Source organism: Rhamphochromis longiceps, linkage group LG23 (assembly GCF_057381845.1).
Source record: "Rhamphochromis longiceps isolate RC_006_pf linkage group LG23, R_longiceps_female_GT1.1, whole genome shotgun sequence".
NCBI classification, from domain to species: Eukaryota; Metazoa; Chordata; class Actinopteri; order Cichliformes; family Cichlidae; genus Rhamphochromis; species Rhamphochromis longiceps.
In genome coordinates, this window is record NC_140578.1 from 465,534 (window position 1) to 483,486 (window position 17,953).

Consider the following 17,953-nt stretch of genomic DNA (forward strand, 5'->3'; position numbering starts at 1 on the left):
ACCTTTGACCTTTTATCTGTAGGTACTGCATTCTCAGAGGTCTTCACAGCTACAAATCTTTGGCTACGATCTGAAACAGACCAATGAAACGTAAGACGTCTCAGCTCCAGCCAGGCCCCAGAAAGCTGGACAGTACATCTTAGTTTTCTCTGAGATGTTAACTTTGACAGTGCTTTTATCAATTATGTAATTTCAGCCTAAAAACTTTCCCCAAACCAAACTCCTCCAACAGGAGGATATTCAGTTTAGTTATTTTGGTGTTCAGCAGCAAAGCCCTCCTGCACTTTGGCTCCTCCAATCCTGCGTGCTGCACACGACCAGTTTATTTAATGTTGTTTTGAAAGTTTCGCTGGCACAAACACCTGCTGGACAATCTGTTTATTGTCCCAAAAGTCTGTCAGCTTTGGTCGCCAAATGTTTTGTCGGGAATTTCCCTTCGTCCTGGATTTCTCTGGCTCGTTTGTGAATGGTATTATGAGTTACGAGTATTTCTGGGCCTTTTGAAAAGTTTTCAGATGTTGAACACATTACTTGATAATTCTGTGAACTGGAGCGACGTGTATGTGAAACAAAGGGAGTCGTGAAGGGTTCTGCTGCCCGCTCTGCCATTGATGACCTAGATTTTTCAGAGAACAGAAGCAGACCTCTTGTAATGAACAGATGTGTAATTCAAGTCCTCCCGTGTGTTTATCTTTGCCAAACCACTTCCTCACAGTTTATTAATAGGGCAGAGTCCCAGACCTGGAGCTGAGACGTCACCTCTGCATTTGCAGCTCACGCCCGACAAACATCTCAAAATATTCTCCGGGGTTTTATTGTAGCTGAGGACCAGAAGCTGCTCTTTGAAATGTTTATGACAGCTGGCAGAGTCGTCGCCCTGAAAATAAGTTTGAAGTCGAGCAGTGTCAGAGCTGCCAGACTAACAGAGTACACACACGAGGCCACCTGTGCCCCTCCCACCCAAGGGTCAGCGCTTATGGTAATTTAACCTCCTCGCTCTGTTACTGAGCAGCCTGTAAGCTCTCAGTCCCTGTCGGGAAGCTGGAGCACTCACGGGTGTAGTGCAGATGCACAGGATCATCCACGAGCAGAGGATGCTCAAATAAACCTCTGCTGAGGTGTAGACATGCAAGGCTGCACACAAACACATGCGGGACATGCTCTGTGGCACTAAATCAACACTTTTATCTCACTCTGCCTACACACATCTCCTGACCCGATACTCTAGATTAACCTCTGCAGATGTTTCGGTTGCATTGCCTGATACTGCAGCACTGCAGCAGGACCAGCGCAGACTCGGGGGTGCTGATGGAAATCTCGATGTGCTTCATGACGGCTGATACTGAGGCTTCAGCTGCCGTCAGTCACTATCACGAGCGACACTTAGAGACACATACAGAAACATTTACCAAAAGGACGGGCCTGTGGTCGATCCTGGATGTATTTAAAGAGCAAAGCAGCAACAGTTCAAAGGCTGCAGCTCTGGGTTCATAATGTTGCTGCAGAGGCTCTGTGGCTGTGGGCTTTATGGGGCCCAGAGGCCACAAACACCAGAGTTTTAGCCACTTTGTCCTTGTTTGATTTGTGTTGTCATCGGAGGGCGGGGCATTCCTGGTGGTTTCCTGGTAACGTCCACGAGCTCCACCCTTCAAACGCGGTTGTCGTGGTGTCATTTATCTTTGCTGTGGTGACAGTCATGAAATATGAACACGAGTCGGATGGATTTGAATGTTTGTGCTTAATAACTCTGTTGGCCTTTTTCTCTTTTGGTTGCTTTTTTCCTTTTCAGTGTTTCGTGCAGTCCTGCAGGTGTTTAATCAGGAAGCAGAGTTTGAGGCGCTGTGAGGCTTTCAGTGTTTGTGGCCACGTAGGATTTGTTACAACCAGTGGCAAACAGTTGAGGACCATCGGCAGACTGCTCCGTGGGGGGTCTCTGACCCACTCGCTGTCCACCGTCACCTACCTCGCTGTGGAGACGTATTATTCTGAGGGTTACAGGGGCTCAGCTTTTTTTCAGTACTCATGGAGACACAGACACACTTCATATTTCTTTAATTTTGCTGTGGAATAAATACCAAACGTGCTCTCACTCAAACTTGGGGGGCAGGTTAATGGAAACGCAGAGCGGAGGCATGCGAGCGCTGCCCTTCTAACAACGAACAGAGGACCTGAAGTCGAAACAGGTTTCTGTAGTGAGGCAGGGAAATCCTGTAATCATATTTAAGGCCTGAAGGAGGAAATGCACGCCGCAGGTCTGGATTCATGATTGTAAGATAGGAGCAGTAAAGTTTTCTAGATCATTTCATCTCTGTAACTGTGACATAAATATTCAGCCGCCTCACAGTTAACTTGTCTTTCTTTGTCCTTCACGCTTCCCAAAAACCACAAACAAGATTCCACTGTGCAGTTTAGGAGCACTGACCTTTTAAAAACATCCTTTCTCCACGGCAGCACTATCACATCTCACCCTTTGTAACACTTTTTGAGCCTGTCAACACTTTTGATGACGTTTTACATCAAGATTTGCTTTAGAAATGCAAAAGGAAATAAATAGTCCTTATCTAGGTTTCAACAGTGGAGATCAAAGTTAGCCGACTACCTGTTGATTTGATGACAGAGAGCATCACAAATACTACAGTAAAAGATGCTACGATTGGTCCACAGTAAGATGAGGAATTAGGTGCACAGACTAGAGTCGAGTACTTGACAGTTTGTGCTGCGGTAACTTTACAGCCGGGCCTCAGCTGTAAATTGCATTTGGCCGAGCAGAGAACCTGTAAAGATGTTCTGCTTCCAGCTGATTTTAAACTGAAACTCTGAACATGAGCAGCTTCAGGTTATGTATTCAGCATAAGGTGATTCAGCCAAGCAAAGGCTCACTAACCCATTAGTCTTGCCTCATAAAACAACTGGTGGTGAATGAAGACATGTTGTCCTATTGTTTCTGTTACCCATCATCTGTTCCTCCTGACTGTTGGACACGGACTTTGAGTCAATAAAATCCAGAGATTTCATATTAAATTGACTCTTAAGCTAAAGATAATTCAATAAATATGGATTTTTAGGTTATGTTGTATTTATGTTGTAATTATAAATGTCACTAACCAGTGAAGCTGGTTTGGATCTGAATCGACACCTGATATTCTTTATTGGACAGTTTCCCCCCACTATGCTCCATGCTTCCTCCATGACTACCTGAGAATGCAAAGCATGCAAAGCATGCAACGTGTCACCTCTGGGTCATCAGCCCGACACCTCCGCGACCCCTGACCTCAGACCTGTCCAGCTCCTCGCAGCCAGGCCCATCAAATAACAGGGCCGGTAGGGGGCGAATGCCTCTGCAGAGGATGTGACCACAAACAGGAAGAGGGAGACAGGCACAGACCTGCTTGGTTAGACTTTTTTCCTTCTTTTTACGGTGACTGCAGCACAAACCTCTGAATTCCACTGCTGTGGAAAGATGCACGGACACAAACAAAGCCTCAGGTCTGACAGGTTCCCATTAAAATGTCTCATAACCATTATCATGTGATTTTACGTGTGTGTGTGTGTGTGTGTGTGTGTGTGTGTGTGTGTGTGTGTGTGTGTGTGTGTGTGTGTGTGTGCATGCACTGGCAGGCTTGAGCTGGATTCCAGTCCCCATGCTGGGTGTCAGGAATGTTACATTTGTGTAATGTGACAGCATCAGCAGTCGTGCTGTGTGTGAGTGCAGAGCAGCATTGCTCTGTATCTGCCTCATAACTGCTTCCACTAAAAAATGTTCATTTCCAGAAATCACAGTAAAATATTTTGGTTTCACCGTGGACGGACTGGATTCCTTCTCTTCATTTTCTTTTCTAGGCAAGGATAAATTTAGAAAACACGTGTGAAGGTATCCGACCAATGAAATCACAGCCCTTTGAACTGACTTGTTAATGCAGCGCAGAGGTCTGCTCAGCTGTACCCTCAGTTTGACATCACATGTTTTCACCCTTTTCATGGGAGCGGGAGTTCCTCTCCACATGTCCCAACACATCCTGAACGTGCGTTTGTGTCCACACTCCGCTGCAGTCCCCAGCAAATGTGTGCAAAGAGCCACGCTCAGCCCACAAAGGCTGGGGGGCATTCAAACAGCCCCCAAGAGGGAAGTGGCGACATGCGGAGAAAACGTCTCGTCCCAGTGCTTCCACTGAGGATTCATGTGCTTTTCTTTGCATCATCCCATTATGTGCAGAATGTATTTGGGCTGTTAAAAACGTGCTCATGAATCAGAGTTATTGTCGCTGTCATGTGCAAGCAGGCTGTGCTGAAATCTCGCAGCGGGAGGACATAAAAGCGCGTCTGGTTTGGTTTCAGCTACATCGAGAATTTCTTCTACGTCTAATAATTGTTCCAGTCTGAGTGGATGATGCAGCTAATTTATCCTGAGCTTTTCATTCCTGAACAGCTGCTAATCGAAATTCACTCCTATGTTCATATTAGCTGACACAGATGTGGCTTGATTTATTTATTTGTTCACTTCTGTAGTTCCCCAGAGTGTCTGCGTAGTGTGGCAGTTTGCACACTTGGCTAACACGCCAAAGATTCCTGGTTGGATTCCCCGGAGACGACACACGTCTTCCTGCTGTGACGAGCCCTTTGTAAATAAGGGAGCAGCAAATAGTTTGTAGCTCACAAAACAGAGTCCGCTGCCTTTGTGGCAGATTTATAACAGAGTTATAATAAAAAGCACTTTTAAACTAACCTGGAAAAACATCCTTAATGTGATTGGTTTAAAGGAGAACAAGCGAACGCCACATCAGAAGAAACGCCAAGTGTTTCTCTCTGCGTCCAAAAGTTTGTAGTAAATATTTTATGAACTCGGCGTTTTGCCTCTTACTGCGAGCTGAACTCCCGTCTGCGTTTTCTCCCCATTCCCACCTCCTCGCTGCATCGCTCTCCAGTGATGGTGGTTTCTGCAGGAGATGCGAAACTCAGCGGGACGGTCGTGAAAGGGAAGAATTAGACACAGAGCGGTCATAGCTGGTTTGAGACGTTTTTCTGTTTGGTTTCTTGGAGCACGTCAGCTTAGAGAGACGAGGCTCCGTCTTTGACTCACGCAGGTTTTATTGTTTCTGCTTCTTTGGACATTTCTTCACCTTTCCCATGCAGTAAAAGGGTTTTTCTTTCCCCCCTGACTGAGGCTCAGAGGGTTGTGGTGTGATTTATGGGCTGTAGTCTTTTTACGACACTTTGAACAGAACCACTCCATCATTCTTTGTTTTTCTAATCCCGAGGGAAAAGGTGGGTCCATTACTCCAATCAGAGTGAAGCTGAACCAAGTCTGAACCGGCTCCTGACTCTCGGCAGCTGAGTGCATTTTTGGATGTTCCTTCTGCCGTGGTAGCTGATGCGCTCAGTTTTACAGAGACGTGGGGAAATGAGCTTAATTGCACATTCAATGGAGATTTCTATCAAACTAAAAGGACACAAGTTTGAAGGCTTCAAGTGTTTCCAAATTCCTGAATCTTCTGTTGAAATCTTCTGGTCCAGCTGTGGCTCTTGGATGCATTTCAGCCTCTCAGCAAAGGCCCCACAGAAGAAGTAGGTGGGTGTCACTGAAAGGCAGCTGGTAATCAGCAGGTTTCCATGAACTAACATATTTTCTGTTCCTCTGGGGAGTGCGGGCTGAGGGGGCAGCTGGATGCTGTCTGCAGAGGCAGTCTCTCCCACACTGACAGTTTCGCTCATTTGTTGCGCTTCTCTCGTGTAAACTCAACATTTGTCTTTATTTTAGCTTTGACACACAAACGCCACATCTGGAAATGACCTTTGACCCCTGAGCCTGATTGGCATGCAGTGTGTTTAAATGTGCCGTTTCTCAAAACATCCTCCAAAATGGAGGATTCCTCGCTCTGTGGTTATTCAGAGAGAGATAAGATGAGAGCAAACAGCTTTCAGAGGTTATTGTGACATCTCGTCTCTTTCTCACCAACTCCAAGGACGAGTTTGATCCTCGGCTGCGTCAGCCTGTTTCATTTGCAGCGCTGCATGCTGGGATTAGTCAGCTCATGTTACCCATAACCTCTGTGTGTAGGTTTCCACCTGTGTGAATGTAAAGCTACAGCTTTTTTTAAACTCTTACATACCGAACGTTTCCCCTTTAATCTTGTGGGAGAGTAAAAGCTGAAGTAAGTTCCTTGAATCCCGTGCAACATGGTAGAAGCTGCTGAGAAAGCTGGGCCGGTGGCACTTCGTTCACGGGCTCCTGTTTCTGTCAGGGTCTAAAAAAAGATCTACACAAAGCAACAGACAAGACTGTTTTCACACTTCTTGGACTGGTCAACACTTTTCCAGTTTGGGAAAGAGGCACCTATTTTTATGTGGATGAAAACCGATGGAGTGTGAGATTGCGGGATAATAACCAAATAAAGACGTTGGCTAAGCTGGCCTGTTTCTCCCTGGAAGAAGAGAGCGTGTTATTGTGTTTCAGGCAGGAGGGAATGTGAGGAAGGTGTTGGGAGGAGGGGGAAGGAGAAAGACATCATGGGTGATTTTCCACCCCGTCTGCACTGCTTCAAACATTTGCACCTAATGTTTTCTTTAACGTTTCCACACAAAGTCGGTCCTGTGTTCCCTGATGCTGCCCGGGAAGCACGATCTGACGTGGGAAAGAGTGTGATGGTTGTCCAAGGATACAGTAGCTCATGTGGTGGCGTCAGCATAGCTTACAGGGAAAGTCAGGTTGTCTTGGCGTTCCTGCAAGTCTTTCCTTGGATGTCGCTGAAGTTGGAGGGAGTGATGCTCCCCCTGCAGCCCGGTGTCGTCAGTCGCAGCCCAGACATGCCTGCAGATTCCAGCCGCCTCAGGTCAGGTTGTCTGATCCACTTGAGCTCATACATGGACTCGTTATGTTTGGATAGCTAATGAGATTCTGGATCATGAGCGCCTGTTGTACATTATGAGTTCAGACCACTGTGGTCGCTTACGCTCACCCTCCCCTCGCTCTCTAAGGACAGCCAGCAGTTTCACAACACGTGTCTGAAGCTCGCTGCTGAACAGTGGCGTTATTATCTACTGCTGTTTTGTCTTCAGTGTACAGTCTGAGGCACTTTCAGGAAGAAACACGGGACTCCTATCTTGATGGGTGGAATGAAAGAGGCTTTTTAGCAGCGGTGAGGGTTTATTTAGGAATTCCTTTGGCGTGACCTTATTAGATCAGCACATGCTGGGCCGAGGACGGGGAGGGTCAAGGACGGGCAGAAAGAGGCCACTGTGCAGATCTGTCAGCAGGAATGGACAAATGAGAGAGGAGGAGGATGGAGCAGATCAAAGCGGACCACTTTAACCATGACATCACTCAGAGGAAAAGTTCCACTGGCCCACTTTTCTTTTTTGTCTTCTCCCACAGCGTGTGCTTCATGCGTTAGCCGTGTTTCATGTGCACCTTGAGCGTCTGGCTGCTTTCCTCGCTAGCATGGAAAAACTGAGCTGGAGTCCAAATAATGTGTTGGGCTTTTTGATTATATCAGTAGAGCAAAAAAAGTCAAGCCTTGGTGTAGCTGAGATGAAGGTGCGGCTCGGTCACTCCTCCTCACACAGTAAAGACATTATGTGGCCGTGTGTCCAGCTAGCTCCTACTGAAGCAATGTTTTGTCCATCAAAGCTCCAGAGATTCAAAGACTTAAGTGTGTGAGATGGAAAGGCTAATGTGTAGGTGTAACAACATTTTCCTTGCCAATTAGAGTCGCGTGAATCAAAAGCAAGCTTTGTAATATGTTTCTGTTAAAGTTTGTGTTTTTTAAAAATGGGCTTCATTCCTGTTAATGTTGGCACGTGGTCTCAAAACGGGCACTGAAAGCGTCAAACACGAGGTCTTTTCCAGACTTCCTTCCACGCTTGAATTATCAATCAAAGCGCTCGCTGGTGACCTCTGAAGCAAAGCAGAAGGAAGCATGCGCTCGCCTCATCGGAGGCGATCATCCATTTGGACACATTTTCCCACGGTGGGTTTCTCTTGCAGGCACCGGTGTCAAGTTTTCACTCAGTATAGCTGCAGCAGCTTTCACTGGCAGTAAAAAGCCTTAAGAGTCAGCAGGTGTGTGCAGGTTTCTTCACCAGGTGAGACCAATCCCAGTCCTGTCCTCGTTTATTATTGATCTGCTAGAGCCAGCCATTGCTGAGCCATTACAACCCTGGTAAGGAGACGTATTTTGAACCATGACTGACTCGTCTCCTGCCAACTATGACGGCGTTTCATATCTGCATCTGGCAGATAAACCGAGGTACTGACATTTTCATATCCTAAAGATCTGTATAGCTCTGTGTAAATAATCATTTTGTACAATACGATAATTTTTAATTCTACAACTGTTTACAACTTGCATAGTTCCCATTTCTGTATAGCTGTATATCTCAGATTCTGTAAAGTTATTTATTTCATATTCTGTATAGTTTTTCATATTTATATCCTGTTCATAGCTTGTACTCACTACAGCCTGTACATACTTATAGTTATAGAATATTCACAACATACTTCATACCGTGTACATTATAACATACCATAATAGACCCATTTCTGTAATATACTCACATATCTATATTATTGCTAATATATATTGTAATATATCTATATCACTAAAGCACTTCTGGATGGATGCAAACTGCATTTCGTTGCCCTGTACCTGTGCATGTGCAATGACAATAAAGTTGAATTCTATTCTATTCTAATTCTATCAGGACAGATGCACACAAACTGCAGTTTCACTGAGTGGCTGAAGCATACAGCAGCGACGCCTTTCAGCCTATGGCGTTATTTTTGTGCCACTATTCTGAGCGCACGTGAACAAACTTTGCAGGTGCAAGTGTTGCATTTTGAGGAGAAATTTATTTCGAGCAAAGAAAAGCTGAATTTGAGTGAACAAAATTCATTGCTGCGTACAAAAAATGTATTTCAGTATTTGCTATTATCCACACACACACAACAGCAGCCCCTCTCGCTCAGTTTTTGCATTTGCGCTCGCTCACAATGTGTTGCTCACGCTCTCAACATTTCTGCCCGTTCGCGCTCAACTCTTTCTCTACACCGTTATATTTGTGCCACAAAACCAAACTTTTTTTACGTGCGCTCAGAATAGTGGCAGAAAAATAACGCCGTGTTCAGCCTGCATACCCTCAAGTTTCAAAGCTGTAACATTTTGGGAGGAGTTTGTTTGAAACCTTTGCAAGAAGAAGTGGAATAGGAGAGGAGTTGTGCACTATAATCTTGAAATTGTTACTATCCTGCAGCTTTTCCTGCCCCTACTTTTGACGTAAACACTAAAATCTGTGTAACACTCTCAAAGCTCAAACTTCTTGGTATCTAGAAGCTTATAAAGACTGCTCATCTCTCAGCTGTTCAGAACTGTGTGCAGAGGAACTTGTAGCGCTGCCATGTGTGCACTGTGTCACATCATCACTGCGTCTTCAGCGCCAGCCCACACCTATCTGCATACTTTTGACTGGAAGGTGCAGCCCCAGAGGAGAAAAGCATGCAAATGCACATTTAACTTGGCACTAACACGTTCCCACATCAAGAGCACGTCTCTGAGTGGCAGGGCGGTCCAGCAGCTCGTACACAGGTCGCTCTTTTCAAGGCTGGACACACTGACTGGTGCTTATTCATCTCTACAGGTGCGGCTTTGAAATTCACGAGGGAGGAGAAAGTCAGCACAGTTTACATCTTGTACATCATAAGATTTGCTTTCTGTGGCAGAAACTGAGTTTTAAATGCACAGGAAAAATATTCCTGCTGTGTTGTTTTGGAGAGAGTGAAAGCTGAACTCTGTTCACTGTGACTGACAGTGCAGTTTTCTAACAATCAAATGAATACGTGTAATATGGCTAACTCATTTAAAATCCGTCAGTTTTCACAGTTGCAATCGTTTGTTTGACAGGAAAAGAAACTACCATCAGAAAGTCTGCCTGTAACATTTGCCTGTAATGTCTCTGGTTTAAGATAAGATAACCTTTATTAGTCCCACGTGTGGGAAATGTGTTGTTTCATGCACGAGTGAGGACGACACTGCAATTCAATTCAGCTTTATTTATACAGCCCCAAATCACAACAGTCACCTCAATGTGCTTTATACTGTAAGGTCGACCCTACAATAATACATACAGGGAAAATCCCAACAATCATATGACCCCCTGTGAGCAAGCACTGTGGCGACAGTGGGAAGGAAAAACTGCCTTTTAACAGGAAGAAACCTCCGTCAGAACCAGGCTCCGGGAGGGGCGGGGCCATCTGCTGCAGTCAGGTGCTTGATTTGCACGGTCAGCAAAAAATGAATTGTTTCAGCATTTAGTCTGAGTGTAGTCAGAAGTGATACCAACGATGCAATATTTGCACCACATGCAGAAATATTGCTGCTAATAAAACATCAGTTGGCTTTACCTACACATGACTGTCTTTATGCCGAACGTTCGGCCGAATAGCGTGATGGAAATCCCACAGCCGTGATTGAATCGGGCTCCGTCATGCTGAGGGAGTGTTTGATATATGAACATGTGTTTTCAATGCAGAAGCTTCCAGCTTGGACTCACTTGGGGGTTTCGCAGTTTGAGTCAGTACACCGACTCTCAGAAATACTTTGTTTTATCTCTCCATAAAATGGTAGCGAGCATCTCAGACTGATGACCTCCGGCACTATTAAACTTTGCTATTTGCTAATGAACAGTATATTTAGTCCTGAGTGTGCAGGGGTCCTCGCACTGTGTGCTGTGTCTGATTGGCTGGAATGATTCCTGCCTTGGTAAAGCAGGCCCTGAGCCCTGAGCCATGTCGTCCCTGTGAATGTATGTTAGCAGCTGGGGAGAGAATAGGTGGCTGTACTGTGTACCAAGCTGCTGTGACCTGCTGGTACTGTGCACAAAGCAGATGATCAGAGCTGACAACAGTGTCTTAAAGGAGAATGTTGTATCTCGAACGCAGCAGCGTGTGCTGTGCCATCAGCTCCTCCCTCTGGTCCACTTCAGACCGTGCACTCCAGCGAAGGTTGCATTACTCGTCATCGTGCATGTATGTGCACGTCGTGGTTGTGTAAATTTGATGTTTCCGTTTCTTCCTGTGTGGTTTTCAAAAGCTTTCAAACCTTTTATGTTACGCTGAGTTAAAATGTGGAGTTCCCAGTGTTTGCAGCAGGAGTGGGCTGGTAGCCAAACTCGTGCCACAAAGATCATCCATGCTTTTTTTAAAATAAGAAGCTGATCTTGATCTTCATGATGTACACTTCTTGGAAGATTTTATCCCCCACAGAAAACACAAAGACGTCTCTGTTTGTCTATCTTCAGCATGTGAGTTTGTGCATTAAGGTCCCTGCAGGAAAGGATATCCGTGCATACATGTGGACTTTCCCGAACTTTATCTAATAAAGAACAAAGGAACACAAAGTGAGACCTTTACTGTAACAAATGCCTTTTTACTGGCAAACATGAATCGGTGCCTGGTGGCCAAATGAGGGGTTGGCGTGTGTGGAGTTCTGTTTTTGTCAGTCCGACATACTCGACTGGAGAGAGGTTAGCTTGTGAAATGCTGGGGTCTGCTTTAAATTTGCACCTGTTGGCGACATGATGGATTGAGACAATTAGCGTCAGATGGCTCTGCTGCTGAGCAGCCTTCCAGGGGATACGCAGCCGACATCGTCTCCAACCTTGTCAACTTTCACCTTTCTGTGTTTTGTTCTCTTGTAATCGTTCTGCTCTCTACTCGGCTGCTTCTGCCTACAGTTCGGTCACTGTCGAGCACTTCATTTGAATTTCGAAGCTCTTTATCGCTCAGTTTTGGCTTTGTTGGTAGCGTGTTTATAGCCATCCAACAGAACGGCAGATTAAAACCTGCAGGCACTTATCATGTTTGAGTTCAAACAGAGTGACATCCAGTGAACCAGATCCAATGCAGGCTGGTGTTTAGAGCCCTTTTGTTTGTTGACTGTATACAGAGTTGGCTGCAGAGAGAAATGTGTCCGTGTTGAGGCTTGAACGCGATGACTATCTAATCTGAAAGGCACCAGGCGCGTCCTGATAGCCGACTTTTACAAACCGTGTGGGTCGTTTTAGAGATGAAAAGGGCAAACGTTGGAATTCAAATTGCTCAAGATGCCCTTAATCTTCCCCCTGATCCGTTTGTTTGGTTTGTTGCTGTTCGGTTGAGGCCGGAGCCAGCAGCGGTGTTTTGTAAAGGTTACATCTAAAAAAAGCAGCTTAATATATGCTGAGCCCAGCGTGGCTTCAACCAGCCCCACCGTCGCAGAGGGATGGACTTGGTTTGTAACAGTAACCAAGTGCTGCCTTAGTACTGAGCGGCCCAAAGTGTTCAATCCCCCACATCATTACACCAGCAGGAGTTATTGATACAGGGATCCAGGTTTTCACATCGTTTACATCAAATCCTCAGCCCACCGAGAGCCAGCAGACCGGCAGCGAGTTTCCTCTCTTCTCCAATCTGGTACCGAGTTTCCTGTTGTTGGCTCAGCACTCTGTGGGCTCTGTGGCTGCTTCAGGATTCAGTGTGGTGTGTGTTCACAGATGCTCTTCTATATTCGTTGGTTGATTCCTTCCTATCAGCTTGATTGTTGTTTGGTCAGCAGCTTCTGAAATACTCTTATTAGCCTGTCGGGCAATAAAGTCTCTCTCTTTCCTATTTTGTGCTTGCTTTGAACTTCAGCAGGCGATGGAGAACTAGAGGTAAAAAGCATCAGTGGTCACGCCCAAATGTTCGTCTCGTTGAATGTCTAAACCTCTCGTTGTTTGGCTTTATGGGCAGCAGTTGTTCAGGTGCAGCGTTGCTGCTTCAGCTCCTGCACATGCTGAGCGTGTGCTTGACCCCCCGTGTTGCTGCTTTATGGCAGACGAGCACCTTGGATGCATTTGAGTTTGAGTGTGTCAGTCTGGCGAGGGCAGACTGTATGAATTGAAAAAAAGGACCCAAAATGCAGACTCCAAGGAACAGGGAACAAAACTTGAATGTTAACAAAAGGTGAGCCGTTTAATATGGCTGGTAGAAAAGGTACAAACAAAGGGCAAGGCAAACTGAAGCAAAATTAACACAAACCTAAACTGGGGAATCTAAACAAACAATAAGAAAAACCTAGACAAGAAACTTGGAAGCATGGCGTGGACAACAGACGACCTGACAATCACACACTGAAAACAGAGGACTTAAATACACAGGAGGTGATTAGGGGAAGTGGAGACACATGAGGAAACAGCTGGCACACATGAACATAATGACGTCACAGTGGGAGAGTAAAACTGAACATGATGAACACAGAACACCAGACCTCTTCACAATAAAACAGGAAACATAATGAGACATAGACATGACAACCCGAACTTGACAACGTAAGACACAGACATGAAACGCATGAAGAGCAGGGGAGATTTAACATGGTTGGAAACACGAGGGGAAAATAATAACTAGAAACACTTAGGCATAATAATACAAACTTGATAACATAAGACACGCAGCATGAAACACGAAGGGTGAGGGGAAGCTTAAATACAGGGGAAGAAAACACAAGGAGTCTAATAACCAAATGAACTTAGATAACCTAATGAACAAAATAAACTCAAACTTAAAACGCTGGGTCAAAAGACCCAGGACCATGACAGAGTGAGGAAGAAACACTGTACAAATGATTATTTTATGAGTTCAAAAATCGATGCCAAACATTTTAGGAAAGTAATCTGTTTCTTCGGGCAGATGCTTCAGAAGAACGGCTGCAGATTCTTTCCAGGTATAGCACGTCAGCTTATGGATAACAGAGAGCTGTCCATCTGTTTAATGCTGCAAACATGAAGATAAATTTATTGTCTGAATTCTACTGTAGTTTGCTCCAAAAATGCCCGTCACAAACTTTAAGTTCTTAATTCTGCTGACACGACTATTTCAATAACCCCTTTTTCTTTCTGTCTATGCTCTTTTTATTTCCAGTTGCAGCGGCCCGACAAGGCTGCAGAGGCGGCTCACACCTACTTCCAGGCCAATCCAGAGCATGTGGAGATGGGCCGGGACCTGGAGCAGTACAAAAACCTGCAGGGCGTCGAGGAAACTCACTTTGTGGACCGAGAAGCCCGGCCTCACCAGGCAAGACACAAAACCTTAATCTGTCAGACATTTCAGTTTATTTGGGTTTCATGTCCTGATGCATCTTCATAAACCACGTGTACTGAATTTAATACAAAAAGCATTTCTGCCTGAGGTTTCACTTTTCCTACTTTGCTTCTTTCCAAAAGTTGGAAACCATGGGAAGCGGCGCTTCCTGTTTGAAGGGGCTTTGTGTTAATGGTGCTTGCAGTTTAATGACTGGAAACATCTCAGTGGCAGCTGTGGTGAAGCTGCCTCTGAGTGTCTCACTGAGTGAAACTTGTGCTTCAGTTCAAAGTTTTAACTGTGGATGAGTCCCAAGTGTTTCTGCTGAAGCATGTGCTGCCCCGCCCTTCCTCAGCGGCAGAACGTGACGTTCACCAGCTGTCATCATTATGGGAATCATATTGCTCTGCGACTATATGGCTGAAATCGTTTTTGTCTTGGTTATCGCCTCCTGTCGCAGCGCTCCTTCACAGCGGCAGTGCAGTTGTACGATAAAGGCGACTACGAAGGAGCGACTGCTCTCTTTGAGGAGGCGTTGGTGGAATACTACAAGGCAGACGTGGACTGTCGGGCGCTGTGCCAAGGCCCGCAGAAGTTTGAGGGCCAAGATCACCTCCGATACCGCTACAGCCTCCATGAAGTCGTATCAGGTAAGAAATCAGGCGCTCTGTCGAGGAGGCGTCTGGGTTCCAGTCTGCCCTTTGACCTTTGCTTTGCTCTCCCGCTTTTCACTGCAGTAAGCAAACAAAAGAAAGCAGTTGAGATCCAGAACCGAGGTCACGTCTTCTCTCACGTGTCCCGCGCAAAGTCAAAAGCTATGGCACGTCTGTCTGCACCAGTCAGAGTCGAGTTTGAGCTGCATGTTTAAGAGTCCCAATAAATCCCAGTTTAGTTGAGTCTGTTCAGAATTATTAGCAGAGCTGTGCGGTTAGCTCTGGGAGGCAGTCGACATGCTTCATAACCATGTTTGGCAGAAACGGCCTGAACCCAGGCCAGCTCTCTCTCCCGTCACCTCATTCCACTGCTGCGATCGTTGTTCTTGGCGTCTTTGCTTAAAGGAGCATTAGTTACTACATGCCTGGGCTCATTAACTAAAATTGTAGTGACATCCATGCAATTATTGGATGTGTTTTGGTTTTTATTCATTCAGAATATGAAGGTTTCTGTAGCTGAGACTCGAGGTGTGACAGATAAAAGGAAACGTGTTGTGAAGCTGACTTTTAGGAGCTTTTATTCTTGTACCTGAACACACCACGAGATAAGCTTTTTTAAACGGTTCAGTGTTTTTCCCGTCGACAGTTTTGGGGGATTTTAACCACAAAAATGAAAGTTAGTGTAATTTACACAACTTTATCTCCCTAATGGCGTCTCTCAGTTCAACTCCAAAGGTCACTGGCAGCCTGGCGTCCATCACACTGACAGCTGGCGAAAGGTTAACCGCATAGCTTCATCACAAAATATTGTTCAAACGTTTTTAATGAGCTGGATAAATAACAGGCATTTATCTCATGCTTCACATACTGCTGTCAGTTTGTGTTGTTTCCGTAGACCTTAATGATCTTGTTGAACCAGATCACAGTTATAATTTTAGTATTATTATATTACACTGTGACTGGGCAGGGTGTTATTATCATTATTATTATTGTAAGAGTTTTTGAGTTTGAGCAGTAGCTGCAGGTTAGTCGTATCCAGGATGCATAAACGCTGAGAGGCTTTGTTTTACTTACAGTTGGAGGCTCATTTTCCACAGCGCTGCCACGGCACAGGCTGCGATCGTCATAATGCGCAACATGACTCGCATATACGGGAGTTTTAAAGGATTACTTTCTCCTTCACTGACCCAGAAAGTCAAATCCCTTTGCATGATTCAGATCCGACCTTTGCTCCTGCGAGAGAGTAAGGAAAGCGCTGCTGCAGCTGCTCAGACATCGCCTCAGTATACTTGCACATAAACGATGAGCACACGTCCTCATAAAGCACGCTCATCGAGCTCTGCTGGCTCTCCTCTCAGGGATCAACATGAGGAAATCATGTGCTGAGCCTTGTTTTTTGAATTTCCATTAATGTTTCATTCTACAAAGATCTGCCAAGACTGGAAACTGCGAGAACCTTTTTCATTTATTCATCAACGTTTTTATCCAGTTATTTTCCAAATTTGGACTCGGAAAGTTCTCAGATGTTCTGTGTTTTAGATTAGACTTTACTGGGACTCGTCAGTGTTTTGATGCCCTGAGATGAGCTCGGGCTCTTTTCCATTAGACCAGCTGAAAGTCGGCCTTTAATGTGCGTAAATCCCAGATCTGGTCTCATACCATCTGTATGAGTTGCAGTAACTATAACATGAAGTTTGTTATGTGTGTATGTTGGAGTGCATTTATGGCGTGTCTGTGCACTTTGAACACAGGACATCCTGTAACAGGATCCCTCCTGCGGCTTCTTTCAGGCCTATTGTCAAACATCTTTTCAGTTTCTGGAACTATGAACATATAAAGCAACAACATGAGAGTTCGTTCTCTGCACGACCCCGTGGTTACCTGCCTGGAAGAGTCACGTCCTCGTCTCACAGCAGAAGGAATTTATGCTAAACTCAAATCAAAGACCAGCTCTGAGATCTTTCGTTGTTTGCAGATCACTTCACTCAGGTGCTGCACTGCGAGCACGAGTGTGTCAGAGACCTCGCCACTCGACCCGGCCGCCTCTCACCTATGGAGAACTACCTGCCTCTGCACTACGATTACCTTCAGTTTGCCTACTTCAAAGGTAGGTTGTTCTTTAGTGTAAAAAATGGTGACTGCACAATACTTTCAGACACTGTCTGTGTGAAGCTCAGTCTGACTGCACAATTATGAAGATGGATCCACCCATGAGTCCAACGCCCACACAAACACAGACATGTGTGTACACGAAGGCCCCACGACCACAAAGAGCTGCAGACGAGTGGATCGGCACGCCGGTCGAGTCTCACCTTGTATCACGAGCATCAACGGCGTGGCTGAACCTGATGCTGGTGCTCTGTGGTGCGCGCGAGTGTGAAAACATCTAAACGAGGGAGTGAAGAGTTCAGCACAGAAGTGTTGGCACGGCAACAACGCGTAGACGGGAAAAGATGGCGCTGAGGAGTTGTGACATCACTGATTATCGTGATGACCTGTAAACATGTGGCTCCAATAAGGAATCGTGGATCAGTGGGTCTGAGTGTGGGTGTGTCTCTTTCTTTGGCTGCTGTGTGATAATAATGGGAATGACTCAAAAATCAGACTTAAAAAGTTTGAACTTTTGTCCGACATTGTTTTCTCGATAAAAAGTTCATGCGCGGAGCGCTCGCGCTAACATCCTGTTAAAGGTTGGAAGTTTAAGGCAGGTGCTTGTTGCCTGCGAGGCAGGAACGTCGCTGCCTGTGACCTCCTGCTGTTTCACTCCTCAGCACCAGCAGGACTCATACCGTTGCAGCTTTTTCCTAAACACGTCAGTGGCATTTTCTCAAAGCTCCACACTCTGACGCCTGGGAGGAGATAATAAACTGCAGCAGAGGTAGGAGAGCTTTGGTTAACCTTCAGCCTCTCGTCAGGAGTGCGTTTGTGCTCGCAGACGTCTCAGGAAGCGCTCGGTGACGGGCGCTGGTCTCCTTCTGTTGTAGCAACCTGAGCCTGTGTGTGCGCCGTCTCCACTACGTCAACCTTTGGCTTTGTTTGTAATGAGAGTTTTGGAACGTCAGCTGTGACACATGGGTCTCATATACTCACATACTCCAGTCCTTTCACAAAACACTCGGTACACACTTTGCACATGTGTGACATGCATGATACAGTCTACTCCTGTGGAAACTCCAAGATAAAACTCCTTCATTTGCTTTGTGTGTCTCTC

General features: G+C 45.7%; 1 protein-coding gene across 4 annotated transcripts in view; it reads left to right on the plus strand.

The window, feature by feature from the left end:
• The window catches only part of p3h2 (prolyl 3-hydroxylase 2), a 44,595-nt gene that overhangs the window by 19,804 nt on the left and 6,838 nt on the right, over positions 1 to 17,953 (plus strand). For 2 of the 4 annotated variants that reach the window (XM_085397280.1, XM_085397282.1), the window contains exons 2-4: positions 13,931 to 14,083; positions 14,550 to 14,739; positions 16,718 to 16,849. In XM_085397280.1, the coding sequence (XP_085253406.1) occupies positions 13,931 to 14,083; positions 14,550 to 14,739; positions 16,718 to 16,849 (475 nt within the window). The remainder of the gene's footprint in view (positions 1 to 13,930; positions 14,084 to 14,549; positions 14,740 to 16,717; positions 16,850 to 17,953) is intronic. The other 2 variants (XM_085397281.1, XM_085397283.1) reach the window with 1 other exon arrangement.